Below are 18,251 nucleotides of genomic sequence, written 5' to 3'. Positions count from 1 at the left end.
CCCAGGGGATATTTGGCAATGTCTGGAGACATTTTTTGTTGTCAAAACTCAAGGGTGGGAGTTGCTACTGACATCTAGTGAGTGAGGCCAGGGATGCTGCTAAATATCCTACAATGCAGAGGATGGTCTCTCAGGGCCACGAACGATCTGACTCGAAATGTGCACAGTGCCAAGGTTGAGAAACCTTGCTCTAGGGGATGCATAATTCTCTCTCTTGCTTATGTCACATTTTTTATAATGATTGGCCTGCCTGTAACACCTAGCCAGCAGTGACCAAATCCTGCTTTCTGACCTCTCAGAGGTGGACTTGGGATCACTGAGTAGTAAAGTACAGTGGTTATATAGTGTTTTTTTTTTTAAGTTTATTTATTTATTTTGAGAGAGGCAGAGACAGAGACAGCATGAGAAGAAAAGGTGGGGTGGGGGGAGACAGAGAGAGAGAGAGAGGAAATCCCAAGTGGGCTCCACACTATGACCACAGAGCTCAACACAAGGCTCAAACTCCTGAAACCATGAGATCATGACCTGAGCCGAAACCAAGAGTCGGGACGCTTAACCAACTTAGCCACCCAGGTGCCCCTATGCAGTTTTATTTAGAGTCTGACAGGCCTACCTCTCCTACTTCAAGGCTGTGTGACCTGAACAAGTTACTTAACATCTCTGTGCCTCTACCTTCTCACCTGTCAGCTGAAGTATCTCAATTTGCTTTCTTGTACAACAAAGTTAGCCCATGATTCTGCTGGAAGATTCTCCTGCCTGGGTTGGCTCAGCTGATGTCAGATGAGGCTCATTCCTGTGTCTGCAGTCAGCTGCTGTCTGGGATACCTTGGTTCTCCTCCACATTGTCTCATCCTCCAGAAGGCTAGCTTGGGCTCATTCACATGCTCAGAGTTCCAAGAGCAGCAAGAAATGGCAAGCCCTATTGCACACGTGCCTTCCAAGCCATTGCTTGTATCACATTTGTGAATGTGCATTGGCCAGTTCCAGTTCTATGGCCAAGCCCAGATTCAAGAGATGGAATCTCTTTGCTTCTTTTTTTTTTCTTAATGTTTATTTATTTTTGACAGAGACAGAGATAGAGTGTGATCAGGGAAGGGGCAGAGAGAGAGGGAGACACAGAATCTGAAGCAGCAGGCTCCAGGGTCTGAGCTGTCAGCACAGAGCCCAACGTGGGGCTTGAACTCCATGAGATCAAACTGCAAGATCATGACCTGAGCTGAAGTCAGACACTTAACTGACTGAGCCACCCAGGCACCCCGAAACAGACTCCACTTCTGACTGAAGGAAAGAATTTGTGGTCATTTGTGTGAGCATAGTGAGGTTTAAAATGAAAGGTGCTTAGTTAGCAAAGGAACTAACATATAAAGAACACACAGTAAATTATTCGTGACCTTGCCTAGACCTAGGTACTGAGAATAACTCTAGCATGTGGGAGCCCCCACATGTGCACTTGGCTCACCTTACTCTTTGTGTGAGATCTCCCAATCACTAACCTTTTGTCTGAGGATGGAATGCCCTCAGCTCCAAAGACACCTCTGTCCTCCAGCCACAATGCTATGTCTTCCCCTATCCACTGGCCTTAAGATTTCTCTGGCTCTCAGATACCACACAGCCTCATGCCCCTCTCCACCCAAGGCTGCCTGCTGACCTCACTGTTTCTTTGAAAAGGCTCAGTCTCTCTCACTGCAAGGTCCATTCACACCAAGAACTTTGGCCCTATTAATGCCTAATAAAAATGGCTGTCTTCTACTGAGCATTTACTAGTGCTAAGTGCTTTAGGGTCTGTCCTATTACCTCATTTGATGGATGAAAAAAACAATGAGCTACAGACAGGTTGAGAGACTTACTTAGAGTCAGCCAGCAACTGAGCAGCAGAGCTGGGGTTTAAGCAATTTGACATTGCCTTTTCTTACCTTGTCTAAGTCCTCTCCATCATGCATCTGTTGTTAGCATCTGTTTCAAGAATAAAACCCAGTGATTCATCACTTACATACAACACCCAGTGCTCATCCCAACAAGCGCCCTCCTTAATGCCCATCACCCATTTAGCCTATCCCCCACCCACCTCCCTCCAGCAGCCCTTAGTTTGTTCTCTGTATTTAAGAGTCTCTGGAGGTGCCTGGGTGGCTCAGTTGGTTAAGCGACTGACTTCAGCTCAGGTCGTGATCTCACAGTCCGTGAGTTCAAGCCCCATGTGAGGCTCTGTGCTGACAGCTCAGAGCCTGGAGTCTGCTTCAGATTCTGTGTCTCCCTCTCTCTCTGCCCCTCCCCTGCTCATGCTCTGTCTCTCTGTGTCTCAAAAATAAATAAAAACATTTTTTAAAAAGTCTCTTATGGTTTGCCTCCCTCCCTTTTATCTTATTTTTGCTCTCTTTCCCCTATGTTCATCTATTTTGTTACTTAACTTCCACATATGAGTGAAATCATATGATATTTGTTTTTCTCTGACTGACTTGTTTCACTTAGAATAATATACTCTAGCTCCATTTTAAAGCTCAGCACAAGGCATCAGTATTTGGAGATGCTGCATATCCTCTGTGCTCAAGGACCTTGGTTGTCCTAATCATTTCCAACCCTCTCCCAGCACCAAGGCTGTTCTAGGTTGTCCACCAGCCCTTCTGCTTTCTCTGTCCCCTCCTTCAGTAGGGCTTTCCCGGGCTCCTACCTGGAGTCCCCACCTCCCCTTTCCCGTGTCTTTCCCTGCCCAGGCCTGAGAAAAAGGGAACAGCCACTGGAGTTGATGCTGTCTGTACTCACCATCCTGACCCCATGGGTCCTAAGCTAGACAGAGAGAAGCTGTACTGGGAGCTGAGCCATCAGACCCATGGTGTCACCCAGCTGGCCTCCTTCACCCTGGACAAGAACAGCCTCTATGTCAATGGTGAGCAACCTTTTTTGTAACCACAAGTTAAAGCTAAGAATCTGCCCCCCACCGCCCGCCCGCAAGGGATGTGAACTCTCCAGTTCATCATAGAACCCACCCTATGTGTTATTCTCCACCTGCGTGATATCCCTTAATGAGTCAAGGACCCCCATAGGCCCTCCAGTTTGCAAATCCTTTTTTTCTCTTTGCAGCCCTGCATTTCAGGGCTGGGATTTATATACTTGTCTGGGCCACAAAGTCTTTATCCAGACTGATAAAAGAGGATATCTCTCTGGCTGAAGTCAATGGCTATTCAAAGATCTGGCCATCTCTGTCCCTGTCAATGTCTATCTCAAAATCCCCTCTGGAGCCTGAAAAGCACAGTTGACAACCCCATTTCTAGAAATGTTGGTGTATTTGTCTTCCCAAATAAATTGCAAGCTCACGAAGACAGGGGACTGGGTCTCTGATTTCTCAGTCTTTTAGAAACAAGGTAAAGTTACCCCTGAATCACAATTGTTGAACTGCATAGACTTGAAGTCTTAGTTGGGGGTAGGGACTGGTGGGCTTTGGGCTATATCATGGACCTCCCTTTCCTGCTTGCATCCCAGTTCTGTCTCCTTTTCTCATTTCAGGTTATACCCACTGGACCTCAGCCCCCACACCCAGTGGTGAGTACCCACAGCCCTGATGACTACATGCTGTGGACCCCTGGTGGACAGCCACTGATCCCCTGCCCCAGGGCCTGGGGAAGAGAAGTGGCTAGGAGACCTGACAGTCTTACCCAGTTCCTCCTACATTCAGTGGCTCTAGCTGGACAGGAAAGACGCCCTACTCTGAGTCCCCTTCTTACTCCAGACTATTCATCCTTAGCTCCTGTGACCCCTGTGCACTTCCCAGGGACCTCGATGGTGCCAGCCCACTTCTCCAGCTCCACAGGTAGGTGACTTGTCTCTCCAGCTCCTTGTGAGGGGTCTCAAATCTATATCTGGAAGTTATCAAGAAAAACCCTGGAGCTACCATGGGCTCCCCTGCTCTGCTCTGACCTCCTAAAGAGCAGAGAACGTGTCCTCATCTGTCCAGCTGCATTGGCCTTAGACAATTGACCAGCCCTCTCAGTGCCTCAGTGCCCTCATCAGCCAAGTAAGAATAATCATGCCTCATAAGGTCATTGTGAAGGTTGAATGAAAATGTATGGCAGCACACAGCACAGGGACTACCAGGGAATTTAATACGATGGACATCACTGGGCACATGACCTGTGCCAGGCAGAGGGGAGAAGATGCTGAGTCAGGTGTGGTCCCTCCCCTCACCAAGTTGACAGTGTACTAAGACTGGAATTGAATGTGCAGTTACAATTGATAATAATTGTAAAAGATAACCATGGGGCCCCTGGGTGACTGTCAGTGAAGCATCCAACTCTTTTTTTTTTTTTAAGTTTATTTATTTTGAGAGAGAGAAAGAGTGTGTGAATAAGCATGAGCTGGGGAGGGGCAGAGAGAGAGAATCCCAAGCAGTCTCTACGGTGTCAGCACAGAGCTCTTGGGCCACCTGGGTGGCTTAGTCAGTTGAGTGTCCAACTCTTGGTTTCAGCTCAGGTCATGATTTCACAATTCATGAGTTCAAGCCCCACGTTGGGCTCTGTGCCGACAGTGCAGAGCCTGCTTGGGATACTCTCTCTCCCTCTCTCTCTGCCCCTCCCCTGCTCGCGCTCACTCTCTCTCTGTCTCAAAATAAATAAATAAACATGAAAAAAAATTTAAGATAACCATGTTATTCAGCACATAAACATGCCACACTCTGTACTTCTGCTTTTTAGTTTTTTCATTTTTTTCATAGGAAAAATATTTTCATTTATTTATTTATTTTTAATTATTTATTTATTTTAATATAATTTATCGACAAATTGGTTTCCATACGACACCCAGTACTCATCCCAACAGGTGCCCTCCTCAATGCCCATCACCCACTTTCCCCTCTCCCCCACCCCCCATCAACCCTCAGTTTGTTCTCAGTATCCAAGTGTCTCTTACAGTTTGCCTCCCTCCCTCTCTGTAACTATGTTTTTTTCCCCCTTCCCCTCCCCCATAGTCTTCTGTTAAGTTTCTCAAGATCCACATATGAGTGAAAACTTATGGTATCTGTCTTTCTCTGACTGACTTATTTCACTTAGCATAATACCTTCCAGTTCCATATTCACGGAAAATTGCAAAATATAGTACAGAGTTCCCTGTATGCTTCACTCAATTTCTCCTCAGTGGTTACACCTTCTGTAACTACAGTATAATATCAAAACCAAGAAATTAATTATGAAAATCCATAGACCTCAGATTTTACTAGTTTTACATGGATTTCTGTGTGTGTGTGTGTGTGTGTGTGTGTGTGTGTGTGTGTGGTTTTATGCCATTCTATTACATAGGCAGATTTTCTTTTTTTTTTTTTTTAATTTTTTTTTTCACCGTTTATTTATTTTTGGGACAGAGAGAGACAGAGCATGAACGGGGGAGGGGCAGAGAGAGAGGGAGACACAGAATCGGAAACAGGCTCCAGGCTCTGAGCCATCAGCCCAGAGCCCGACGCGGGGCTCGAACTCACGGACCTCGAGATCGTGACCTGGCTGAAGTCGGACGCTTAACCGACTGCGCCACCCAGGCGCCCCTACATAGGCAGATTTTCATAAGCCCTGCTACAATCAAGGCTCAGAACAGTTCTATCACTGCAAAGGTGTTTTACAGGCATACCCACCCAGCATCACTCTGGCAACCACTAATCTGTTTCTCATCTCTTTAATGTTATTATTTTGGGAATGTATTAATAGCATCATACAGCATGCAATCATTGGGGATTGGCTTTTTTTTTAATCTTTTAAAATTTTGTTTATTTTTGAGAGAGAAAGAGACAGAGCATGAGCGGGGAAGGGGCAGAGAGAGAGAGGGAGACACAGAATCCAAAGCAGGCTCCAGGCTTTCAGCCGTCACCACAGAGCCCAACACAGGGCTCGAACCCACAAACTATGAGATCATGACCTGAGCTGAATGAGGCACCCAGGTGCCCCTCAATGACATTGAGTTTTAATGACAACAGAACAGGGGTGCCTGGGTGCCTCAGTCAGTTAAGCGCCCAACTTCAGCTCAGGTCATGATCTCACGGTTGGTGGGTTCAAGGCCCGCATCAGGCTCTGTGCTGACAGTTCATAGCCTCGAGCCTGCTTCAGATTCTGTGTCTCCCTCTCTCTGCCCCTCCCCTGCTCATTCTGTCTCTCTCTCTCTCTCTCTCTGAAAAATAAGTAAACATTAAAAAAATTGTTTTTATTTTTTATTTTTTTTTCATTGCAATCAATTTTATTTTTTTTTCAATATATGAGATTTATTGTCAAATTGGTTTCCCTACAGCACCCAGTGCTCATCCCAAAAGGTGCCCTCCTCAATACCCATCACCCACTCTCTCCTCCCTCCCACCCCCCATCAACCCTCAGTTTGTTCTCAGTTTTTAAGGGTCTCTTATGCTTTGGCTCTCTCCCACTCTAACCTCTTTTTTTTTTCCTTCCCCTCCCCCATGGGTTTCTGTTAAGTTTCTCAGGATCCACATAAGAGTGAAAACATATGGTATCTGTCTTTCTCTGTATGGCTTATTTCACTTAGCATCACACTCTCCAGTTCCATCCACGTTGCTACAAAGGGCCATATTTCGTTCTTTCTCATTGCCATGTAGTACTCCATTGTTTATATAAACCACAACTTCTTTATCCATTCATCAGTTGATGGACATTTAGGCTCTTTCCATAATTTGGCTATTGTTGAGAGTGCTGCTATAAACATTGGGGTACAAGTGCCCCTATGCATCAGTACTCCTGTATCCCTTGGGTAAATTCCTAGCAGTGCTATTGCTGGGTCATAGGGTAGGTCTATTTTTAATTTTCTGAGGAACCTCCACACTGTTTTGCAGAGTGGCTGCACCAGTTTGCATTCCCACCAACAGTGCAAGAGGGTTCCCGTTTCTCCACATCCTCCCCAGCATCTATAGTCTCCTGATTTGTTCATTTTGGCCACTCTGACTGGCATGAGGTGATATCTGAGTGTGGTTTTGATTTGTATTTCCCTGATAAGGAGCGACGTTGAGCATCTTTTCATGTGCCTGTTGGCCATCCGGATGTCTTCTTTAGAGAAGTGTCTATTCATGTTTTCTGCCCATTTCTTCACTGGGTTATTTGTTTTTCGGGTGTGGAGTTTGGTGAGCTCTTTATAGATTTTGGATACTAGCCCTTTGTCTGATATGTCATTTGCAAATATCTTTTCCCATTCCGTTGGTTGCCTTTTAGTTTTGTTGGTTGTTTCCTTTGCTGTGCAGAAGCTTTTTATCTTCATAAGGTCCCAGTAATTCATTTAAAAAAATTGTTTTTAAAGACAACCGAAAGAAGCTGGTTTTGCCTGCTTGCTTTAAATATACTTTTGAATGAGGATATACTTGAGAGGACTTATTTATAAAATAAGTCTTATTAAATGAGTTAATTGGGGGAAAAATCGTTAGCTGACAAATTGTTCCTCAGGCAAATTTTCAAACGTGGCATTGAAGGCCGAACCTGCCTGGGAGGTTCTTCAAAGGTGCCCTGGTAGGAGAAAGAAGCTGGCTGGAGCCAAGACAGTCTTAGGGTCCTTTGTTCTTGGTTCATCACCTGGTCTCAGGTTCGTTCAACCCAGCCTAGGGGTTTTGAGGGATTTGGGCGTTGAGCAAAGAAAAAGATATGACCACTAGATGGCAGTAGCGCACACAAACGTGGGTGGGCAGCACGGGTTTGCCTGCCGGGGAGGAACCTCCCAGCGGACATCTTTAAGAGGTTAGGGCATGAGGATCCCTCCTCAAAAGGGGAGCAGGGCAAGGGAACTCCCAGGGGAGGAGAGTGGTCAGAGAAGATGTTCTCAGTCTACCTCACGTCACTCAGCAGCCTGGTGGGGAGTCTCTGGGTTAGATAGCTCTGATGGGCAGCTAGTGGCTAGGCCCTTTGTAGTCACAGGGTTGGTCTTTTTACAGCTCTAAGTTGTTGGGTGCGGTTTCATGGGGGTGTGTGAAGCAGGCAGGCTCAAAGTGGCTGAAATCTGCCTGTTTGGGCTATGTTTAAAACAATTGGATATGAAAAATCTTGAGATTGGTCCTAGCAGGCTTTTGTACTCATGGGTTCCCAGCCTGCTGTGAAGAAGTAAATACCCTAGGAGCTAATGGGGGAAGGGAAGAGGGGAAAAAAAGTAGTTACAAACAGAGAGGGAGGGAGGCAAACCATAAGAGACTCTTAAATACAGAGAACAAACTGAGGGTTGAGGAGGGGTGGGGGAGAGGGGAAAGTGGGTGATGGGCATCAAGGAGGGCACTTGTTGGGATGAGCACTGGGTGTTGTATGGAAGCCAATTTGACAATAAATTATATTTTTAAAAAAAGGTCTACAGAGCAGCAAATAAGTGACTGTGGTCAATAAAAGGGGAAAGAACAAATACCCTAGTTGCTGACAGGCAGGCACCAGCTCTGGCTCATTAGGAAACGCCCAGACACCACCATCTTCAGTTTCCATAGGTGGCCAAAGCCGGGACCACATGAAATACAACATACCACTGCCTCCGCTCCCTACCCCCACCCCATCCCCAGCCTCAGATGAACAGAGAACGATACCCTAAAACATCCCAGGTGAGGGTAGTCTCTCCCTGGCATCTCCAAGACGATAGAGTCCTCTGAGCAGGCTAGGGTTGTGTGTCCCAGTGGCCCATTGCCTTACAGCTGGTCCAGACCCGACTCAGTGCATAGCCTCTTCTCCTCCTTCCCCACTGCAGCTGCTGGTCCTGCCCCAGTGCCCTTCACCCTGAACTTTACCATCATCAACCTGCACTACACGAAGGACATGCAGCCGAGCTCGGCAAAGTTTAACTCCACAGAGTCAGCTCTACAATGCCTGGTGAGAACCCCCTGAAAACCATCCCTCTCTTCCAACGTCCTCCCCACCCTCTTTGAGTCTCCTTCCTATACTTCTGGAGGATACGGACGGCTGGAGGGGAAGAAAATTTCTAGGTTCAAAACTTGGATCTGCCATGGAGAAGTGATGTGCCTTAGGAGTAGTGATCTTGCCTTCTGGTACCATTTCCTCCTCTGTAAAACTAAGATCATAAAAGCATTGATCCCAAAGCGTTCTTCTGAGAATTAAGTGTTGTATTGAGATGACTGGGGAGCTGCTGTTTTATTTTTGAATATGGTGTTTTAAAATGACAGTTGCTTTTACATCTATTTTTCATTCACCCTCTTCCTCCTTCCCAGCTCAAGCCCTTGTTTGCCAACAGCAGCATTGGTCCGCTCTACATTGGCTGCAGAGTGACCACACTAAGGTGAGACCTCTTCTTTTTTTTTTTTTAATTTTTAAAAACATTGTTTTAATGTTTATTTATTGTTGAGAGGAACAGGGACAGAATGCGAGTGGGTTAGGGGCAGAGAGAGGGAGACACAGTATCCGAAGCAGGCTCCAGGCTCCGAGCTGTCAGCACAGAGCCCCATGTGGGGCTCGAACCCACAAACTGTGAGATCATGACCTGAGCCGAAGTCAGACTGAGCCACCCAGGCGCCCCTGAGACCACTTCTTTGTCTTGCCTTAGGAGGCATAGTAAGGGATGGGCTGGTTGGGCTGGCCAGGGCCTGGCCTGGGGAGGGAAGTAGCTGCCAAGGGCACAAAATTTAAGGAGGCACTCCCCCTCAGGTGCTCACCCTGTGTCTGCACAGCCCCTGAGAGCAAGCACTCCCTTAAATGTTGCATCCAGGCACCTTGTGTGTCTCACACAGTTCCCAGCTCTGGTGCCAGCTCTCTCTAGGTCATCTTAAATCCAATCCAATCATCAAACTTACAAGATCCGAACAGGTCACACTCAGACAAGAAATGGCATGCCAGCACGGCAAGCATCGGACCTTTCTTTTTTGTAAGAACCTTCTTGGAAGTCCAAGGACTATTCTTTTGGAATCCAGGTGACGGTTAATGTGCAAAGAAACGTAACTTCAGTGGATAGGAGATGGGGCCACTCTGGCTTACATGTTCCATGTCCCAAAAGGTAACCAGTGTCTCTTGTAACAGTCCTGACACGTTAAGAGGTTTACCACGCCTAAGGAAGCCCAAAGCGATAGCTTCCCATCAGGTATTGTTGTGCATTTTCGGCCATCCCAGAAAAGATGCAGGCCGTCAACAAGGGGTCATTTTCACCATAAGCAGCATCACCGGGAAACATGAGTGACATTGCACCTTTATCAAGTTTCTAGGAGACCAGAGCTAGAAGCAGCTTGGCTCCAGGTCATTTCCATCCTGTTGAGGTGCAAGGGATACTCTGTCCCTCCCCAGTAATCTGGCAGTGCTACCTGCCCTTCAGGGTTAATTTTTCCTGCTTCCTTTGCCAGGGAGCTGGGAATACAAGAGGCAGGTGGACGGTGGGTAGGGGGTCTTTGCTAGGCAGCATCTCATGCTCAGATGCTCAGGTCTAAAAGTTGGGTTGGATCAACTGCTCAGAGCAGAATCCAGTGCTCAGAGCTGCTATCCAGTGCTAGGGACTATAAATGCTTGGTTCTATGAATATTTGTTAAACAATTAAACAATTAATTAAAGAGTATCTGGCACCAAAGCTAGATATTAGTATCATTTCCAAACCCCATGACATTCTGAAATGATATTTTTAAATGTTTTTATTTATTTTTGAGAGAGAGAGAGAGAGAGCCCAAGTGGAGGGGCAGAGAGAGAGGGAGACCCAGAATTTGAAGCAGGCTCCAGGCTCCAAGCTGTGAGCACAGAGCCCGATGCGGGACTTGAACTCATGAACCATGAGATCATGATCTGAGCGGAAGTTGAGTGCTTAACCAACTGAGCCTCCCAGGTACCCCCCAAACACCATGACGTTCTAACAAAAGGGTTAGAGCATTATCCACACTGCAAAGATGGGAGAACCGAGTTAGACCCACTTATGTGGATTATTCAACAAGTGATGGAGCCAAGGTTTGAACCGATGGTCATCTGACTCTAAAACACCGACTCTGGTCCTTTGTTGTGTAAAGATGCCCCTTCTCTTATGAGCAGCTCCTGTCTGGACAACAAAAAACAGGGAAGCAAGCATTCACATATAAGCGGGCTGACAGAATGATGTCCTGCCCGGGATGCCGCTCTGTCCCATACCCATGCCCAGGTCCTTCTCTCCCCAGGCCTGAAAGGGGTGGAACAGCCACTGGAGTTGACGCTGTCTGCACCTACCGACCTGGCCCTTCGGGTCTCCAGCTGGACAGGGAGCGCCTCTACTGGGAACTGAGCCGCCAGACCCACGGTGTCACCCAGCTCGGTTCCTACATCCTGGACAGGGACCGTCTCTATGTCAACGGTGAGCATCTGGTGGTGACAGGGGTCTCCTCCTGTACCCCAGATGGATTATTCTGTTGGTGCCCTGAGCTCTGGACAGAGGATACATCCCTGTCTGCCTCTAGACGCTTTTGTCCTCATTCTTCTTTTCCTTGTGAGATCCTCCTTCCCCACCAAGGGCTACATCACACACAGGGAGGTGGAGAGTCAGAGAAAGGTTATAGGAGGCACTACCCACTGTCTGGAAGGGACAAGACCTCCTGATGGAATCTGTCCTTCCAGCAGTGGCCCAGCCCCTTCATCCTTTGCTTAAACTTTTCAAACATCCCACCTCTCTCTTATCTACTCTCTGCAGGTTACACCAGATCACCACTGACCCCCATCCCCAGTGGTAAGTGCTCAAACCCTACATGGCTCTATGCCCCCACACCTTGTGGGAACAGCTGCTCCCTCTACCCTAGCCCAGGGCCTCATGGAGGAAGGAAGCCTTGAGGGGCCTGGTCACCCCCATACCCCTACCTCTACCTTCTGTGACTCGGGCTGGGTATCAAGGGCCCCTGTCTTCGGCATCTCCAAGGTTATAAGGCTGCATCTTTCTTATTTATGCTGTTTGCTTCTCAGTTCCTGTGATTTCTACACCCTCAGGAACCTCAGTAGCTCCAATCTCCTTCTCCAGCTCTACAGGTAAGAGCCTTTTCTCCATGTCTCCTTCCTTCCCACCCACATGCCTCTGTGCTTAGCAATGAGAAGGGCAAAAGGTATGTGCAGGCAGGTCACAACAAGGGGACAGTGTGGGGAGGATGATTTTTGGGGACCATGCCTTTGTAACAGACCAGTCCAACTCCATCCCTAGGTTTGGATAGCTCTATAACTCTGGGTTTTCAATCCCAGGCTAAAGCAGTGACGCCTTTTAATCCACTCTGCTTTCTGTGAAGGTGTTGTATCAGCTAGGTTTTACTGCATAACAAATGACCCTCAAATTTACTGGATTAAAACAATCACATACTGCTCTGCTCTCTAGTATATAGGTCAGCTGGACAGTTCCTTGGGTCTGAACCAGGCTCCCTTATGTGTCTGTAGTCACCTGCCCGTAAGCTAGGTGACTCTGCTTCTGGAAGATAACTGACGGATGGCTGGGGTGCCTCAGTTCCCTTCATGTGGCCTCTCATCATCCCATAGACTAGCTGTGGCTTCCTCATATGGTGATCACAGACTTCCTAGAAGCAAGAGAGGCCATCCCATTGGCCAAAGCAAGTCACGGCCAAAAGTCAAGAAATAGGCTCTTGGCAGAAGGGGCTGCCACACCACACTGCAAGGGTGTAGAATCTGTGGTCACTTTTACAGTCTATCTCAGGTGACCTGCCAGGGACCAACCTGTGACTGTGTTGGCCTTAGGGGACCCATGGAGGGTCGGTTAGTGAGATTAGATGCAGTGGTACATTCTGGAACAACTCTCAAAGCTTTACCTCCTGCTAGAGTAGAATGGAAATAGTCATGGGCAAATCCAGGACTAATTCCCAAAGGGCAGAGACGAAAGCAGAGAAAGCAGATGTAAGTAGCAACAGCAACAATGTCTACAAAGCAGTGACAGCACTATTCACAGCTTGTTTGTCACATCATGCAGACTCTGCTTTACGTGTGTGATCTTTGACCCCAGCGGATGGACGCTGCTCTTTCTCTGTTTGAGAGAGGCACAGACTGGTTCTTGCGGGGCTGAGTGTTTTTCTGAGGTCACACAGCCAGCAGATGGGCAGGACTCATGTTTAAGTCATTCAAGCTCTAGAATTTGGGCTTCTGTCCTAAAATAGCTGTGTGGCTTTGGGGAAGTGACTTAACTTCTCTGAAACTTGTTTTCATCCTCTGTCAACTGGGACTAAGCGAAAGGATTCACTTCCAGGGTTTGTTTGAGGACTACACGAGATACTGGATGGAAAGTTCTGAGCATAGAGGAAGCTCTTACCAAACATCAGCTCTCATGATTGCTGTTATTTTTGTTGTGATTATTAACATCATTGCTATCAGTAGAATAACAAAATAAAGTCTCCCATTTGGGGAGGAGATGTTCTGAGCTCTTGAACTAGATGTGAATATACTGGGCACCAGGGATGTGGATCAGACTCTACCCCACCATCCCTAAACCCAGCTTAGACGGTGGCTCAGGGCATGACTTTTCTCCCAACCTCACTGCAGTCTCCGGCCCTGACCTGGTTCCATTCACCCTCAACTTCACCATCACCAACCTGCGCTACACAGAGAGCATGCAGCTTATGGGTTCAGCCAAGTTCAACGAAATAGAGAAGGTCTTGCAGAGCCTGGTGAGAGCCCCGCCCACCTCATTCCTGTACCACTTGCTGATGCCCGCCTACCCACTGACCCCAGCCCCACCTACCTCTCCCATGTCCCGCCTACCTCCCCCGTGCCCCACCCACCTCTCCCTGTCCCCCAACGGCTGCCGTCCCCACCCAGCTTGCCCCAACCCTGCCCTCGTCAAGCTCAGAACTTCCGCTCACCTCCCTCTCCTTCAACAGCTCAGACCCTTATTCAAGAACACCAGTGTCGGCCCCCTCTACTCTGGCTGCAGACTGACCTCGCTCAGGTGGGACCCCCAGAGAAGATGGCCCAGTGAGGCACAGTGGAGATTCTTACCATGGTCCTCCAGGGCTCACTCCTCACTTTGGCCTCAGCCCTTTCCAGCTCCCAACCTGGGGTAACCACTGTCCCTTGGGCTGCTGGCCCCCAGGCCCTGCTCCAGACCTTTCCATCCTCCTGAGTCTCAAATCTCCTGTGCGATATTTAATGGGAACAAAATGACAAATCATAGCAGCTGGAAAGTATGCACCGAATTCCTTCATAAAGGACCCATCCCTGATCCTTCACAAAGGCTATGATCCCCAGTCTACCATGTCCACACTACATGCAAATATTTCTGAAGGCTGACACACAGCAAATACTTAGTCAGACATTGGAGCTCTTGGTGTATGGTCACTACTGACATTCTGGGCCAGAGAGTCCTTGTCATGGCTGGCTGTCCTCTGCGCTGTAGGCTAGTTAGCAGCATCTTGACTACTCGATAGATGCCTGTAGTATCCGCACCCCAAAGTAGTGACGACCAAATCTGTCACCAGGCATCGCCGAATGGCTCCTGATCGAGAGCGCCCCAGGTTAGAGTCACTGGGCGAGATGCTTCCTGTCCATCATCTCCCTGGACTCTCTTAATGTCACTACTATTACCCCTATTTTATAGATGGGAAATCACCAAGGCACAGAAAAGCTAGGGAGCCTTCTCAGAGCCAGTGGCTGTCAAGTGGTGGGGCCAGGACTCAAGCCCAGCCTCCTCAGAGTCCATACCTGTTCCCACTAAGCTTGCTTTGCTTCTTTTCTTTGGGAAGAACCATGGGTTCCCTTCCCTTCCCCATAATCCCAGCCTTCAATTCCCTGCTCCCTCCCAGTGCAGACATGTGCACCTCAGCCCCCTTTCACCGAGTGATGGGGCTTCTGAGCCTGAGGGGGCCCTCTCCATTCCGAGGTCCCCTGGAGGGTTCAGCCTTGGTGGGCATCTCCCCAGGATATCTCCATGGCTCCAAAAGTAGAATTTGAGAAAGGATTCCCTCCCTGCAGTGCTAAGATAGAGCAGGATGGAATGAGGCCCTCTTTCTTGGGGTCTAGCCCAGGATACTGATGCACCCACAGCAGAAGTGCCCTCCCACCACTGCCCTGGCGTTCTACAAATTTTCTTTGCATTCACAAGCATTGCTTGAGCACCTACCGTGTCCAAGCTCCATGCTGAGCTCTGAAATCTCCATGGAGGCCAAAGCATTGACTCTGCCATCAAGAAGAGGGTACCACGTTAATTATATGCAAACACATGCAAGCATATGCACACAAATTAATTATATGTAATTATTATATGTGAATTATGTGATTAATGATATAAAAACACATAACTTAATGGTGAATAAAACAATAGTGGCAGATACTCCCCTAGCACTTAGGGATGTACCAGATACCGTTGTAAGCATTATACTTACATCACCAGACTTAATCCTCACGAAACATACCTGGGTACCATGATTACACCCATTTTATAGATGAGAAACTGAGGCCCGGAGAGACTGTTGCAGTGCCGAGAGATGGGAAGTGTAGTGGGTCCAGGAGGAACTGAAGTGGCAGCTCGTACCTGGAGAGGAGGACTCGGTGGCCAGGAGACATGGCTCCGGGCCGGGAGGAGTGGTTCAGGGAGAGGGAGCCACAGCTGAGAGCCTAAGGTAGCCAGCGTGCAGAGCAGACATTCTCACCCACGAGGGGGGAGGCGCGGCGTGGCCGTGAATGCCATGATGTGCATGTTGGGACAGCACAGTGGGGCTTCATCCACAGGCAGTAGGGAGCCGGAAGGATTTCAGCAGATTCCCAACAAAGGCAGATTCCCATTTTAAGTGAGACTCGGCAGTGTGACGATGGTGCATCATAAAACACAGAGGGGCCCGGTCTCGGGAGGCGGCCCCGGAAGGAACCGTTTTCAGCATGTGGAGCAAATTCCCTCAGTGGTGGATGACGAGCATCTCGGGGCCTGTCGACAGGAACCGCACCGCTTCCTGGCTTTCCCCCTGGTGCCCCCATAATGGTAGCCCTCAGGGGCCCTCTGCAGATGGATCTTAACCTTCTGCACCGCTGTGTCCTGCCCTCCCCAGGCCCGAGAAGGCTGGAGCAGCCACCAGGGTGAACACAATCTGCTCCTACCGCCCCGACCCTGCGGGCCGCGGGCTGGATAGAGAGAAGCTGTACTGGGAGCTGAGCCGGCTGACCCGTGGTATCACCTGGCTGGGCCCCTACACCCTGGAGCAGGACAGTCTCTGTGTCAGTGGTGAGTATTGGCCACCTGCCCTTGGCTGAGCTGTCAAGCTCACGTTTCCCCCCCCCACCCCAACCCCCGGAGCTTCTTTCGTCCTGCTCCACCTCAACACCTCCTCTCTCTCTCTCTCTCTCTCTCTCTCTCTCTCTCTCTCTCTCTCGCCCTCTCTCCGCAGGCTACACCCACCAGACACCAGTAACCGCCCCCAGTGGTGAGTACTCAGGGGACTTCAGGAGCTCTCCCCCCCACCCCCCCGCCACCACCAGGGAAGGAGGCTGCGGGCCCCGGCTCACACCTCCAGCTGTCAGGGAGGGAAGAAAGAGATCAGGGACACAGCCTGGGAAGTCATTGCAGTAAGACTCAGCTGTGCGTCACCTCTGTGCTGTTGGCTGGACACAGAGAAATGGCCACCACGTGGGGGTGGTCGGGCGGACGGAAGGAAGTACCTGAACGTGGGCTTGAGTAAATAAGAATGTCAGGTGGTAAACTGTCTCCTGCAAATCACGCCCACCTTCGCCTGCATCATGTGATGGTCTCGTGTCCACACCGGTGGTTCTGAGATTAGGTCCCCAAGGACCCTCGCCCTTGCTACAGTCCCCAGTGAGACGGCTGCTATTCCCAGGCCCTGCCGCGTATCCATCCCGGGCCTGACAGCCTGGCCTCTCCTCTCCCTCCCCTGCTGCAGCCACGGGACATCCCCTTGTGCCTTTCACCCTCAACTTCACTATCACCAACCTACACTACGCTGAGGACATGCAGCCTCCTGGATCCTTGAAATTTAACACCACGGAGAGGTCCCTGCAGCGCCAGGTGAGAGCCGCGCCCACCTCACCCTGCCAGCCCCGCCCACCTAGTCTCCATCCCGTATTCTGGTGCCAGCCCCGCCCACTCCTGCCCTGTCCTCTGGGAGTTAGCCCCTCCCACCTCACTCTTGCCCCACCCACCGATACCCATCCTGCCCCTGCATCACAGATCAAATATGTTTTTTTAATTTTTTTTTTTACATTTATCTATTTTTGAGAGACAGAGAGACGGAGCACAAGTGGGGGAGGGGCAGAGAGAGAAGGAGACACAGAATTCGAAGAAGGCTCCAGGCTCTGAGCTGTCAGCACAGAGCCTGACGCAGGGCTGGAACTCACGAGAGCCGTGAGATCATGACCTGAGCCGAAGTCGGACGCTCAACTGACTGAGCCACCCAGGTGCCCCAAGGTCATCTATTAAGTTTCCTTGCCCTCACCCACAGCTCGGACCCTTGTTCCAGAACACCAGTGTGGGCCCCCTGTACTCAGGCTGCAGACTGACCTTGCTCAGGTGAGCCCTTACAATCCCTGGCCAGGGCTGCCTTAAGCGCTTTCAGACCCTAGGAGTTCCCTCTGCTTCCTTCCTGCCCTCTCTGTCCTCAGCAGAGGTGGAATTCAGGAGGCACTGGCTCCAGGATCAAGGACTCTTCTGATTGTAACCGCCTCCCTCCCCCCCCCCAAACTGTTCCCAGATTCTGCAGAGCCCCTCAGTAGGATGGGGACCCTAGTCTGGTCATCCTTCTGAATTTCCTCCTGCCTCCATTTGACCAAAGAGGGTACTTCCTTGAGGTTTTCAGTTCTATCCCCAGGATTCCTCTCAAGACAAGCATGCCTTTTCCACTTGCTTTAATCCCCAATTCCAGCTCTCCGCCTGTCTCAAGTAGAAGCCCTCCCGTCCCCATGCCGTGAGGCTGCAGGTTTCAGACTTGCAATTTAATAAAAATCCTCCCACCCATTGACAGTGTGCATGGTCCCAGGCTGGCCAGAGGTGGGTTCCAGCCTCCTCGCTTCCCCTGGCCCCTTCCTGGCCCGCCCCAGGGGTCCCAGGAGCCCTGCCTGGGGACTGCATCAATTGTTACCTCTGCCCGCCCTCCCCAGGCCCGAGAAGGATGGGGCAGCCACTGGAGTGGACGCCGTCTGCACCCACCGCCCTGACCCCACGGGCCCTGGGCTGGACAGAGAGAGGTTGTACCAGGAGCTGAGCCAGCTGACCCATGGTGTCACCAGGCTGGGTCCCTACACCCTGGATCCCAACAGTCTCTACATCAATGGTGAGGGGCTGCCACCCGTGTCTGCACTTCTCCAGGCCCCACATCCTCCTCTCCATCCATTCCTCCCTTTCCCTCACTCCTCCCCCTCCTCACCCTTTCTCCCTCCACCTGT

General features: G+C 49.7%; 1 protein-coding gene across 1 annotated transcript in view; it reads left to right on the top strand.

Annotated features, from left to right (window-relative positions):
- Positions 1–18,251, top strand: part of LOC115527545 (mucin-16-like) — a 95,401-nt gene that overhangs the window by 49,285 nt on the left and 27,865 nt on the right. Inside the window, 15 exon segments of the mRNA XM_032595286.1 lie at positions 2,709–2,881; positions 3,499–3,534; positions 3,722–3,802; positions 8,680–8,801; positions 9,158–9,225; positions 11,069–11,241; positions 11,575–11,610; positions 11,841–11,903; positions 13,410–13,534; positions 13,748–13,815; positions 15,908–16,080; positions 16,244–16,279; positions 16,691–16,878; positions 17,312–17,379; positions 17,967–18,139. Coding sequence (XP_032451177.1) covers positions 2,709–2,881; positions 3,499–3,534; positions 3,722–3,802; positions 8,680–8,801; positions 9,158–9,225; positions 11,069–11,241; positions 11,575–11,610; positions 11,841–11,903; positions 13,410–13,534; positions 13,748–13,815; positions 15,908–16,080; positions 16,244–16,279; positions 16,691–16,878; positions 17,312–17,379; positions 17,967–18,139 — 1,583 coding nt within the window.

This window comes from Lynx canadensis, chromosome A2 (assembly GCF_007474595.2).
Source record: "Lynx canadensis isolate LIC74 chromosome A2, mLynCan4.pri.v2, whole genome shotgun sequence".
Classification (NCBI taxonomy): Eukaryota; Metazoa; Chordata; class Mammalia; order Carnivora; family Felidae; genus Lynx; species Lynx canadensis.
The sequence above is the reverse complement of the archived record's forward strand: the minus strand, read 5'-3'. Positions and strand labels throughout refer to the sequence as shown.